This window comes from Bos grunniens, chromosome 15, assembly GCF_055505025.1.
Source record: "Bos grunniens cultivar Pamir isolate PY7600 chromosome 15, Bosgru_T2T1.0, whole genome shotgun sequence".
Lineage (NCBI taxonomy): Eukaryota > Metazoa > Chordata > Mammalia > Artiodactyla > Bovidae > Bos > Bos grunniens.
The window spans coordinates 26,378,654-26,391,707 of NC_141179.1; the positions used below are offsets into that span (position 1 = coordinate 26,378,654).

Genomic DNA, 13,054 nt, shown 5'->3' on the forward strand with positions numbered 1-13,054 from the left:
CCACTCTCACCTTCATCCAGGCAGCCTGGCACAAGAGTGGCTGTTACTCTGCATTTCCCAGCCGTCCCCGCAGCTAGGCTGGTCGGGTGACTATGTCCTGCCGGAGTGAGCAGAAAGGATGTGTGTCCAAAGAACAGACTGCTCCCCTCCCGTTTCCCTTTCTCTCTTACAAGAGGCTAAAAGGGTGTGACTGGAATGACTCCAGAATCTCCTTGTAGAAGGCGGCAGAGCCACTGTTAGCCTTGGTCACTGAATGGCTGGGTAGAGCTAGACTATCCATAGAACCAGAGCATCCACCCCAAACTATTAAGCAAAGGAAACTTAATTTCTAAATATCCAACTCACTGCAAAATTTGCAGCTTTCTAACTTCACTAATAGGTTCTCAGAGAATTGCTATTGGAGATGCAAGAGTATCCATGACAAAATTATGAATAATGCTCTCAACCGACTTGTCAGGAGCAACCTGCTAATCGTCAAGGTCAACAGAGTGAGTCCATGCAGCACTAGCGCCTCAGGACACCCCTGTACAAACAGCACTGTGAGCCTCAGTTGGGTGTGGACCCAAGAGCACAGGGAAGGGCAGGGGTGGAAGCCACTCTGCTCGGCATTCTCTAATCCAAGTCCACGGGTAAATACTGCATAAGGGTAAGAGGGTGATCACAGGGGAGAAAAGCATTGTCAGGGACCACTAAGTAATTAAATTAACGAGCTCCGGTCCCTATTATGCATCAACAGAGTCACTTTTCCTTCTCATTCCCAGTAAATTATTTCTTCTGTGAATGTAAAAAGTTCACATACACACAATAATTGCCCCTGTCCTTCAACTTCAAAGGACATACCTCACTATAATTGATACAAGTGAGCCTTCCTAATTCCTAAGAAACACAAGGGTAGACAAGCGGGCCCTCGGAGTCAAGAGTCTAAGACGACCATGTGATCATGTACAAAACGCTCATTCTTCATTCATTTAGTGCCTCCCAGATATTACGCTGGGTGCCCTGGATACAGCTGCCAACAGAGTACATGCAATTCCTGTGCTCAGGAACTATCACCAACCAGCAGAATTCCTGGTGCCAGATTGCATGATAGACACAGCACCAGGGGGAAGATGAATAGTAACAAAAACACCCACCAAACCATCATCCACCAACCCTGCCAGGAGAAATACAGACTGAAGACAGCATTTCGTTTCATAGGCAAAGTGACCGTACGAAAACAAATAACTCTAAAGCTCAATCGATTCTGACCATGACATATTGGCATCTAGAACAAATGGTCACTTTGAGTGAGAACTCGTTTCGTAAATTAGGGGAGGAAGTTCATGAAATGCTAGAAATTCCAACCAAGCCACTGGATGTAAATTGTGATCCGATTCAGAGCTGACACGTTCAACAGTTTAATTTAGGTACAGCTCTCAGCTGCGCTGGGCACATGCAAGAGAAACAGATGCTTTGAATCATTTCAACGTACATTCCTGTCAGAAATGTCCTCTGTGACACTAAAATCAATTTCCTACGCCTTTAACTAACTGTTCTACCAAAAGAAAAAGGGGGGAGGAGGAGAGGAAAAAAAGATTCTTTTAATCGAAAGCCTTCCCACTGAAGCAAAATTAAACCCAAACCTATTAAACAGTACAAATTTATGTTCAATTTTTATAATTAGTGTTGCTTTCATAGAAAGGATGGTGATAGGACAGAATGGGACACGATCCGTTATCACCGTGGTGACCAATGGAAATTTTTGACTTGTCCTGGAGAAATGAGGTAAATTTGACAGAGCTGATATGTGAAAAAGGCAGACTCCGATTCTTGTCCAAACTAGCCCAGAAAACTGCAGGAGAACAGACTTGGTTTTGCTTGGGAATTTCAACTACTGATCCAAACTCAGAACCTGTCCTCCTGCCCCCTACAGATTCTTAAATTCGCATGGCTGCCTCTCTTAAAACTCTGTAAAGCATCTTTAAATATACTTTATGAGGGCGCCGGCAGAGTTGGCTTGGAAATTCAATTAAACTCATGTCTCATATGTTTAGCCAGAAAAAAAAAAATCAAAACGTCATCAAACCAAACAAAAATGGGAACACACACTGAGTATCTAAACACTGCAGCGTGTCACATCTCTCCTGGAGGAGGAGGACGTTCCCCAGTACCCCCACCTCAAGCTACACCAATTAAAGACACAATCGTTTTTTCCTTTTCTATTGCAGTTATCTTGTCCTATATGGATGTGAGAGTTGGACTATAAAGAAAGCTGAGTGCTGAAGATTCATGCTTTTGAACTGTGGTGCTGGAGAAGATTCTTGAGAGTCCCTTGGACTGCAAGGAGATCCAACCAGTCCATCCTAAAGGAGATCAGTCCTGGGTGTTCACTGGAAGGACTGATACTGAAGCTGAAACACCAATACTTTGGCCACCTGATGCGAAGAACTGACTTACTAGAAAAGACCCTGATGCTGGGAAAGATTGAGGGCAGGAGGAGAAGGGGACAACAGAGGATGAGATGGTTAGATGGCATCACCGACTCAATGGACATGAGTTTTGAGTAAGCTCCGGGAGTTGGTGATGGACAGGGAAGCCTGGCATGCTGCAGTCAACGGGGTTGCAAAGAGTCAGACAGGACTGAGCTACTGAAGTGAACTGAACTGAACTGACCTACCACAAAAGCCCATACTCTAGCTAAAAGCAGAAGCGCAGTTTTCCTGAGGCCTGGAAGGTGTTTTCTAGCACATGTCCTCTCTGCCTGCTTTCCGCTGTTGATTTAAGGCAAAGCCTGCTGCCAGCTCCCCCTGCACTGTGAAGATAGTGCCTGCAAAGTCACATTCCACCAGAACCCAAATCACTTTGCCAGCTGTGACCATGCCTCAGAATACCCTTCAGGAGTTGTCATTTATTGGACTGAGATATACATGTGTGTGTGTGTGTGCATGCACACACACATATATGTATATATGTATATATATATATATATATATATATAAACACACAAATCTGTTTTTAAATGTTCAAAATGTGAGGTTTTTCAAGTTATTTGACTTTTAGGCACTCACCATTTGGGACCAGCAAGCTAACCTGTATCTGAGAATATCTGATCACAATGAAGTTGGCTACAAGAATCTCTAGAGTCACTTATTGACAAATGATGAGAAAAGGAGTAAGGAGTTCATCTGAAGTAGAGAGTCAGATGACTCAGTAGCCAGCATTTCAACATCAGAACAGGGCTCTGTTCATACCTGAACTTGCTGACATTTTTCATTCTCTGTGACAGCCAATGAAGGCAAAATGAAGAGGCAGAGGTTTGAGCCACAGTATGTGTGTGTGTGTGTGTGTGTGTGAGAGAGAGAGAGAGAGAGAGAGAGAGAATTCTCATCCCTTCCATCCAACACCTCTTGCTAAAGCCAAGAGGAGACCCAGGCATCAAAGAGAGCATTCGGCAAGTGCAAGAAACCCCCCAACACAAGGAGCAAGAAACCCATCCTTCTTACGCACAGTGTCACCATGAACAGTCATTGTGAACTCAAACCCAGAAACCTGTTGATGTCCCCTGTTTAAGGGTAGGTGATTGACTCTGATGTAATGACACAAACTCCAGGGATCCCTCCTTAGGGCCCCAAAAAGAAGATTTAGTACCCTGGGCATCAAGAGGAGTTGTGCTTAAGTTACTTGGAAGTGTTCAATGAACATCTCTTACAAGGAATAAAACTGACTAGATAGCAAGATAAAGCAAGAGAAAATGCACAGCGTAATACTGACTTTCCAGTCAGCAAAAGTTAATGAGTTGCAGATCACGAGCATCTCAATGTAAAACCACCGTGTGTGCATGTTATGAAATTACTCTACAAAAGATTGCTTAAGCAAATTTACAATGAAAAACAACATCAAAACACCAAGGAAGTGGAATGAATATAAATAGGAAGCACACTTAGACACCTAGGGTGTCTTATTTTAAGGAGGAAAAAAAAAAAAAAAAGGATCCTCAACCTTCAACAAGGACTTTTTAAACTACAAAGCAAGATCAGACAAGCATCCAGGTCATCTTCATAACAACATAAATTTTACACAAGCAAATAAACCCAACTACAGAAAATTGATCTTTCATTGGCCCTGCAGCCACACAAACAACGTGCAAAAATCCATCCACGGGCACTCTTCAAAGTGCCGAACTGAATCTACAACACCTGGAGATGAACAAGAAAAATTTAAATGGGGCCTGTGGGTCTCTAAAGAGCAGTTTTTAACTGGCCCATAAGCTAATAAGAGCGGTTATAAACTGTGAACAACCAATGCCCTACCAGGAGGAACATTTATCACACTAACATGCCTGGAAAAGTGGAGAGGGTTCATCTACACTCTCTCTGCAGCTTCTATTAGAATGTTAATTGTTCAAACTGAAGAAAAGGAGACAGAAGGAATGGCTTTTACCATCATGTGTTAAGTTTATTTTTGTTCATCTGACCAGTTCCCAAGGGGCAGGAGGCTAATGACGGTTCTTCATCATCAACTGCAAAGGATATTTACATCCATCCCGTAACCATGACAGCTGTGTCACTAATTCCCTAACTGCCTCCACCACATGAACCAATCATCTGGCATGAAGCTGCAAGATGGAGTGCCCTGCAGTCATTATTCACCAAGCACTTTCATTAACAAACTGCCCTTAATTACAGCGGTAATTGCAAAATTATTTCATAGCAGCAATTATTTTTCTCAGCCAATCCAGGCTATTTAAGTAGGACATTGCCTACGAGAATGGCAAAAGGCCAAGTAATCTATGACCAAAGATATGTTTTAATTGTACTACAAACTTAGTTTTCCAAATATTGCATCAGAGGGCTTTGAAATTACATTATACATCCCGTTAGGCACTCCACACACAGAGACACACACAACCTCAATAGAGCTAACCTTCTCTACTTCATTTCAATTTGAAAGCAAAATGCATCCATAGCATTCACATTAAGTACCTAAACTAATGCTATTGTCTAGCAAAGTAAAAATAATGAGTTTCAAGATCTAAACCAATACTTTGAAAATTGCTGAACATGCTAACCTATCCATTTGAGAGACATCAACTCCCCTCCCCCCAAATGCACTCCTTTCACTCAAGAGCCCTTTGTTCTTTTATCCTTACACACTTAGGTACCTTGTTATGATAAGGAGTGCCATGCCGGTGTACCTATCTATCTGCTGGCCTCATAAACAAAATCCCAAAGTAGTTGCCAGAAAGCAAATCTAGATATTCAAAATTACTGACTGAAATGCATCTGTGCTTAGTTTCTTCATGTTTCAACTTGAGAATTCTTCAACAGCTATCCTGGAGATGAAATGAGAGTCACAATGCCCCATCTGGATAAGAGGGAGTTTTCAGTGGAGCCAGAGAACAAGAAAGGTGTGATCTGGAAAAACTCAGAGGGAGCGGTTGAATCAAGGCAATGCCAGTATTGCAGTCAGATTACAGGGATTATACGAAGACTTCGACTACTGTCCTCAGGAGTTTGGATGTTACCTGGTAGATAGTGAAGACCTGTGGAAAGCGAGGGATGAAGACAGCTTGAATTCCGATAGTGGTAATGGACACGGAGGGACAGGGTGGAGAAATCCATGAACAATTTTGCAGGCAGAATTATACTTGGTGACTGCTGAGTACAAATGGGAACAGAGAGCTATTCAGAGACTGTTCTGTGGTTTCTAGCTTGTAAGACTAGATAGATGGTGAGCAAGGGAAGGCAATAAGCATCTGCAATACATTTAAACATTTCAAGTTTGCAATATCTATGTGATATTAACCTAGAGATATTAAGGAAATAGCTAGAAAGAATAATAACACTTATGGCTTATTTATTATATGTCAGGCATTGTGTTAAAGGCATTAGATGTATGAACTCACTTGATACTTGAAATATTAGGGTCTATGAATTAGATTCTATTTTCACAACCATTTTTAAGGACAAGGAAGCTGGGGCTCAATTACTCAAGGTCACTATGGCAGAGGATGTTAGTTGCTTAGCAAATATCTATTCTTCCCTGCTGCCGCTGCTGCTGCTGCTGCTAAGTCGGTTCAGTAGTGTCCGACTCTCTGCGACCCCATAGACGGCAGCCCACCAGGCTCCCCCGTCCCCGGGATTCTCCAGGCAAGAACACTGGAATGGGTTGCCATTTCCTTCTCCAATGAATGAAAATGAAAAGCGAAAGTGAAGTCGCTCAGTCGTGTCCGGCTCTTAGCGACCCCATGGACTGCAGCCTACCAGGCTCCTCTGTCCATGGGATTTTCCAGGCAAGAGTACTGCAGTGGGGTGCCATTGCCTTCTCTGATTCTTCCCTTAAGTGCTCGGTTAACAGAAGCCTTCTTCTTTGGCTGGCTGCGGTGAAGATAGCATTTCCTACCTCCCTCAGGGGTCGGTCAGGGACTGTCAGTGCAAAGGGTTGTGTGGGATGGGAAAAGAAGTCGGTTCTGCCTGGAGTATTCTTCATTGTCTTTCCTTCTGCCTAAGGGGCAGCAGCTCTACCTGCAGCCCCCGCAGTCATCCTGGACTAGAAGGTACCACCTGGGGACTATGAAGTAGAAAGGAGGAGGCTGAGTTCCTGCAGACTGAGTGGGGGCCCTGAACTGCCCCCTTCCAGACTATCGTTAGGTGACAAAATAACCTAGTATTTAAGCCATCATTTGGGGGGGTCTACTGCAGAGCCAAAAGGAATTCCTAAACGATATAGTAGCACAGCCAGGATCTGAAGGCAAGTCTAATTCTAAGTCCAATGCTCTCAACAAAACAGTCAGACCACTCAGGAGAGAATCAAGCGATATGTGCAGATTGTCAATTACTGGTATATGCACATCTTGATAGACTTCATTACTTCCTCTAATACAAAAATAATGCAAACTATTCAGCATCATCATAAAAGGGAAGTATTATCGTTAGATAAACAATCTGGATGCTAGAGAATTAACATATTACTGATTTTAGAGAATGAAAATAAATAATTCTAACGTTCCTAAAATTATCAGGCATGATTTTATCTTCCTGGTAAGGTCTTCTTTTGGAGTCCTGTAGAATATTACAAAAAAAAAATGAAAGGATTTCCTTTGCATTTTAAGGGTGTTGTCACCACAAAAGCCAAAAAACTATATCCTTCCAGATAATCTTCGAGGAAACCTTTTAAAATTAATTAAATGAAGCATTTCTTGAGAGTCCCTTGGGTAGCAAGGAGATCAAACCAGTCAATCCTATAGAAAATCAACCCTGAATATTCATTGGAAGGACTGATGTTAAAGCTGAAGCTCCAATATTTTGGCCACTTGATGCAAAGAGTTGACTCACTGGAAAAGACCCTGATGCTGGGAAGAGGAGTCAAGAGGAGAAGAAGACAACAGAGGATGAGATGGTTGGATGGCATCACTGATTCAATGGATATGAGTTTGGGCAAACTCCAGGAGATAGTGAAGAACAGGGAAGCCTGGCATGCTGCAGTCCTTTGGGTTGCAAAGAGTTGGACATGACTGAGCAACTGAACAACAAGAATATATATACTAAGCAGAACTACAAAAGAACTGGCAAGATACTTACATACCAAGTAAACGGGAAATGATCTAGTCTCTTCTTTTCTAAATTTTAGTTGGATAAATAAAAATCCAGTTCTGTAAAGAAATGAAATACTACTGATTTTGCAATGAAGTATGTTTCCATAACAAAATAATTTGTAATTTCTCATATCAAAATCATTAATAATTTACAGGCTAAAATAAGTTATTACATTGGATTTCCTATGCAGTTAGGTGTTTATAGATATTTCCCTGTATTACACACTGGTGAATTTTAACTAAAAGGTTAAAAATCTTGTATTCCTACAAGAAAAATTGCAAGATTAGTGTGTACACCTTCAATTTCATAACTTCAATGCCAGAATATGCTGGAGTTGGTGGGAATCCAGAAAAGAAATGCTTCATTTTATTAATTTTAAAAGGGCTTCTAGAAGATTATCTGGAAGGATGATGTAGTTTTGGCTTTTGTGGTGACAACAACCTTAAAAAGCAAAAGAAATCCTTTCTTTATAATTAAAAAGAAAAATCAGTATAAACATGGGTTTTCCCAAAGAGAAATTATATCCTCTTTGTTAAAATATTACTTTTGAAGTTCATGATTTAACTAGAATCCCAGTCTTTGTAGCTAAGAAACAAGACAAATGCTTTCTTCTACCTAAAGCAATGATAGCTATATTTTAGAATATCCACATATTCATACTTTTAACAACATTATAGCCAGTAAGTGATTGTATTTCATTTTGATGATTTCATATATTTTATTAATGAGGAAAATCGAGGTATATTATCTTAGGATCTAAAACATTGTGTAATTACAAGTTTTATACCAGCTTTCAAGTAATTCCATTTTTCAAAGACAGTAAAGGGAAACGAATCTGAACCAGAAAGATATTCTCTCTTAACAATAAAGAGAAAGTAATTCAACTTAACATTTCAGTTTTCTCCCCAAAGAGCTGCATGATCAGTGAGAAGAACTGGATTAATCCCATATTCTCCCTGCTTATGTATGTTTTTAAACATCCTCTGGAGTGAATATGCTAGCAGTAAGCACACAGTATTTGGGGAGAAAAAAATGCATATTGTGGGACACTCTCTGGGCTCTCCTAGTGACTAAAAGCAAACATAATAAAACAACCTGCCATAAATTCAACGCTTCCCCATTTACCTATTCTTCTCTGAGCACTTTAAAACATGTAAATCGTATTCCAATGCATTCTTAACGTTTGACCCAGATTACATAAAAGAATAGCAGGGTAATAAAAGTCTTCCAATGCTCCACTTGCAAATATTGGAGAATAAAGATAGGCAGTAAACTACTACAACCATGTCACGTCACGGATTCCTCTTCGGAACACTCTAGTTCCAGTCGCTGCTAATAGCAGAACTTTCTGCGGTGGTCAGATCTTGTTGCAAAATGTTCCCTAAGATTTTCTAACTATGTTAATGCCACTTGTTTGTCTTCCAAGTCATTTTGCATCAGTGGTGTGACACTCTAGGCAACGCATCCCATGGGGTTAGAGCCCTGCTTGAGGGAACCAGAGGAATGCAGTCATCACCCACAAACACACCATCTGCTCCGTCTTACTGCTTAATTAAACTAAAACTGGTAGGTTCTTAATTCTCACAGCTCATAAAAATAAAGGTCACAACAGAGTCTGAGCATCGTGCATCATCCGCATAACATACAGTTGCTACAGTATATTTTGTCAAGCTATCACTCAAAGGAAAAAAGGAAGACACCAACTAGCTGACATCAAGGTATCACATGATTCTATCAGTCCTGGTCGCAGATCAATGACAGGACAGCTGAACTGTCAGCCTGAGTGACCAGAAGGTTCCATTCTTGGCCGTTGTCTTTACCTCTTTCCTGTAGTACTTGCCAAAAAAATTCTTCCACATATTATAAGTTGTTGTTGCTGTTCAGTCACTCAGTCATGTCCGGCTCTCTGCAATCCTATTGACTGCAGCATGCCAGGCTCCTCTGTCCTTCACTGTCTCCTGGAGTTTGCTAGTGCACATTATAAGACTACTCATAATTTTGTTATTTCATTAACTCATTCATTCATTCATTTTTCAACCATTTATCTAAGGCTTCCTTTTGCAAGGCATTGTTTAGTACTTTAGAAGATACAAGGATGAATCAGATGCAGACTCTAAGCATGCACAGCTATTAATGAGATATATGTGTGCATACATATATGCTCATAAGTATGTACACACGTCTTTATGTGTGTATTATATGAGCTTTAATTAAATACAATTCATAAGCATACAATTTATTCAAAGTATACAATTCAATTGTTGTTCGTATATTCACAGAATTGTGCAACTATCCCTCTTAATTTCAGAAGATTATCTTCATTTCAAAACTAATTTTACTCTCAGTAGCAGTGACTTCTGTTCTTTTCCTCCAGCCCGTAGCAGACCACTGATCTATGTTCTGTCTCTATAGACTTTTTATTCTATACATTTTATATAAATGGAATCACTTAATAAGTGACCTTTGGGCTTTTTTCACTCTGCATGATGTTTCCAAGGTTCAGCCATGTTACAGCATGTGTCAGAACCGTGTTCCCTCTTGCTGCTCAATAATATTCCAGTGTGTTTGTGTGTGCATACATTCTGTTTATTCATTCATTGGCTGCTGGACATTTGGGTGCTTCCCACCTTTTTGGTTATTATAAATAATACTGCTATAAACATTCATGTACTTGTTTTTGTGTGGACATATGTTTTAGTTCTCTAGGGTATGCAGTTAGGAGTGTAATTGCTGGGTCATATGGTAACTCTATGTTTAACTTTTTGAGGAACTGCCAAGCTGTTTCCCAAATTAGCTATTTTACATTATCACTAGCAAAGCATGAAAATTCCAATTTCCCCACATCCTTGCCAACACTTATTATTGGCTGTCTTTTTTTAGTTTAGTCATCCTTGTGGATGTGAAATAGTATCTCATTTTGGTTTTGATTTGCATTTCTCTAGTGACTAATAATGTTGAGCTTCTGTGTTTATTGGCCAACTATATATCTTCTTTCGAGAGATGTGTTATATATTTTGTGCAACTTTTAATCAACCATTCGGTAGAAATATATGAAGCATTATATTTGTGATATTCCAGCACCAATGTGTGACATTTTCCATCAAAGCACGAATATATCTTCTTACCCTAAAGTTCCTTTTGATGTTTAAATGAAAACACTAACATATACGTCCAAATTAAAAAAAAATGTCTTAAAATTCTGTAGCATAATTTAATGTGGGTTGGGGAGTAAGAATGGGTGAGTGAAATTTCACTTGACTAGTATGTTCTTTCTAGCCAATGGCTCATTTTCCAAATCTAGTATAAGTCAACTAATAAGAATTTCTAAAGAAGATAAGTGCCTTGGAAGTGGCTGAATTAAAATTCAGTAAGAAGAAATGAGAAGAAGGAAATGGCAGCCCACTCTAGTATTCTTGCCTGGAGAATCCCATGGACTGAGGAGCCTCGCAGGCTGCAGTCTATGGGGTTGTAAACAGTCGGACACAACTGAGTGACTAGGCAAGAGGAAATGATGGTGAAGAAAATGAAGGACAAATTCAGCTTCAGAACAAAGAAATCCAAGAAATGTTAGAGAGGTAAAACAACAGCTCTGGACAGTAGTGTGGAGAGATTTTGTAGATAACTAAGAGTTATTTCCTGGGGTTTCCCGGGTGGCTCATGGGTAAAGAATCTACCTGTCAATGCAGGAGACCTGGGCTCGATCCCTGGGTCAGGATGATCCCCTGGAGAAGGAAATCACAACCCACTCCATTATTCTTGCCTTGAAGATCCCATGGACAGAAGAGCCTGAAGGGTTACAGTCTATGGGGTCACAAAAGAGTCAGACATGACTTAATGACTAAACAAGGATGACAGCAACAACAGAGAGTCATTTCCTAGGAAAGTGGATGAATTATGGTGTCACTAGCCCAGAAGAGGAAGGATCAGGAGCGGGAGGAGAGGAGCAAACCAAAAAGCAGATCCACTCAAGAAGGACCAGTTATATGGTAATGGATTTTGTTGCTCTTTTAAAGAAAGGGATATGAAAAAGGAAAATAAATGGGATTAATCCAATTTGGGCCACAGTGGATTTGGTCTGTTATTTGTGAAGTGCTGTCCCAGGGTAGGAGAGGGGAGAGCCATGTAAAAAGCCCTGCAAGACAGTGCTCAGGAGAAGGTGTGGGAAAAGAAAGAACCGCAGTCTCTTCACACAACAGAGAAAAGCCCAACATTGTTCTTAACTCCTTTCAAACCAAATCATTCTCGTTGAAAACAATGGAGTAGTTGATTCAGTGATATAGTTATGAGATACTGATGAATGAAACTATGCTCCGCATTGTGCCTGTAAAATTGATCACGTGTCTCCCTTTAGACATCTCTGAACTGACTCATGCACCTTCAACTTCTTCTCTGTGTAGGTTTTTTAAGCTTCGTAACATTTCTCTCCAAATAAGACAAATTAAAAAAAAAAAAAACAAATGAACGGCATCAACAATAAGCATGATGATTTGGATGCCACGTTCTCTATAAGAAATGGGGAAAAAAAAAAAGCAAAATTGTAAAGGAGTCAGCAGTCAGACGATATACTCCAGGCTCCTAATCCATCTCTGTTCTCTCCTGTTGGAGTGTCAGTGGATATGGTGCATGACAGCAGAAACAGAGACCTTAAAAAGCAATTAAGGGTGAGCAATCTCCTGCTAAACTGCTAGCACAGATGTAACCTTTTTTTCCACTGAGCTTAGCTTCATTCCATGGTCAAGAAGCAGCTTGATAAATACTATATGATGAGCAAGTGATCAAATTTATAAAAACTAAAGATGAGGAATGACCAATGGGAGAACCCCAGGTGCTACGGAGAGTGGCTGCACTGATTTCTGTGCTTCCTGCTGCCGGTAGGTGGCGCCAAACTCCTTGAAGAGGAAACGCAGAGAGCCAAGTTAAAGGGCGGGTGTGTGTCTAGAGGGAAGCGCTGAAGGATTTGCTTGTTAGTCGACAATTTCTCTTTCAGGGCAGCTTTTCTTCACTTGTATCGGCAAGCTTTAAATTTCAGAAGTGATTCACCCACATCACGTTATTTATGCACTTCTTTTTTCCCCTCTAATGTGAAGTGCCTAGCTTCACATTAACAGTGTGACCATCTTCACTGCACACAGCTCAGCTGTGTCCATCAGATAAATGGAAGGTTCCTTACAGCATCTATTAAAAGGGTTTTCAAAGGGAAAATAGCATTTTAAAGCAATTTGGATCCCGGAAGTTAAAATCTACAGGAAGAAATGTTACAAAACTGCTACTTACAACCACCAACGGGAAAGAAGAACAACAAAAAACTGTTTCTGGTCCCCACCATAGCCGCAGGTAATCAACAATAAGGTAAATCAACCCTCTGGATTACCTTCTCCGAGGGTTCTCATGCCCTTAGAAGCTCCAAGTCTTTCATGCCTTGAGGTGAAAGAGCGTCAACTTCCAAAAATACACTTCAGACATGCATCTCCTGGTGGCCC

At 40.6% G+C, this 13,054-nt stretch overlaps 1 protein-coding gene across 15 annotated transcripts in view; it reads right to left on the reverse strand.

The window, feature by feature from the left end:
• CADM1 (cell adhesion molecule 1) overlaps positions 1–13,054 on the reverse strand; it is a 353,033-nt gene that overhangs the window by 149,414 nt on the left and 190,565 nt on the right. Inside the window, exon 1 of one of the 15 annotated variants that reach the window (XM_086339342.1) lies at positions 11–13,054. This exon is cut by the window's right edge and continues 82,942 nt beyond it. The exons of 11 other annotated variants lie outside the window; for them this stretch is intronic. Coding sequence is in view for 2 of the 4 variants with exons in the window: in XM_086339346.1 (XP_086195472.1) it covers positions 1–16 (16 nt within the window). In the remaining 2 variants the exon portion in view is untranslated. 3 more of the 15 variants (XM_086339343.1, XM_086339346.1, XM_086339341.1) reach the window with 3 other exon arrangements.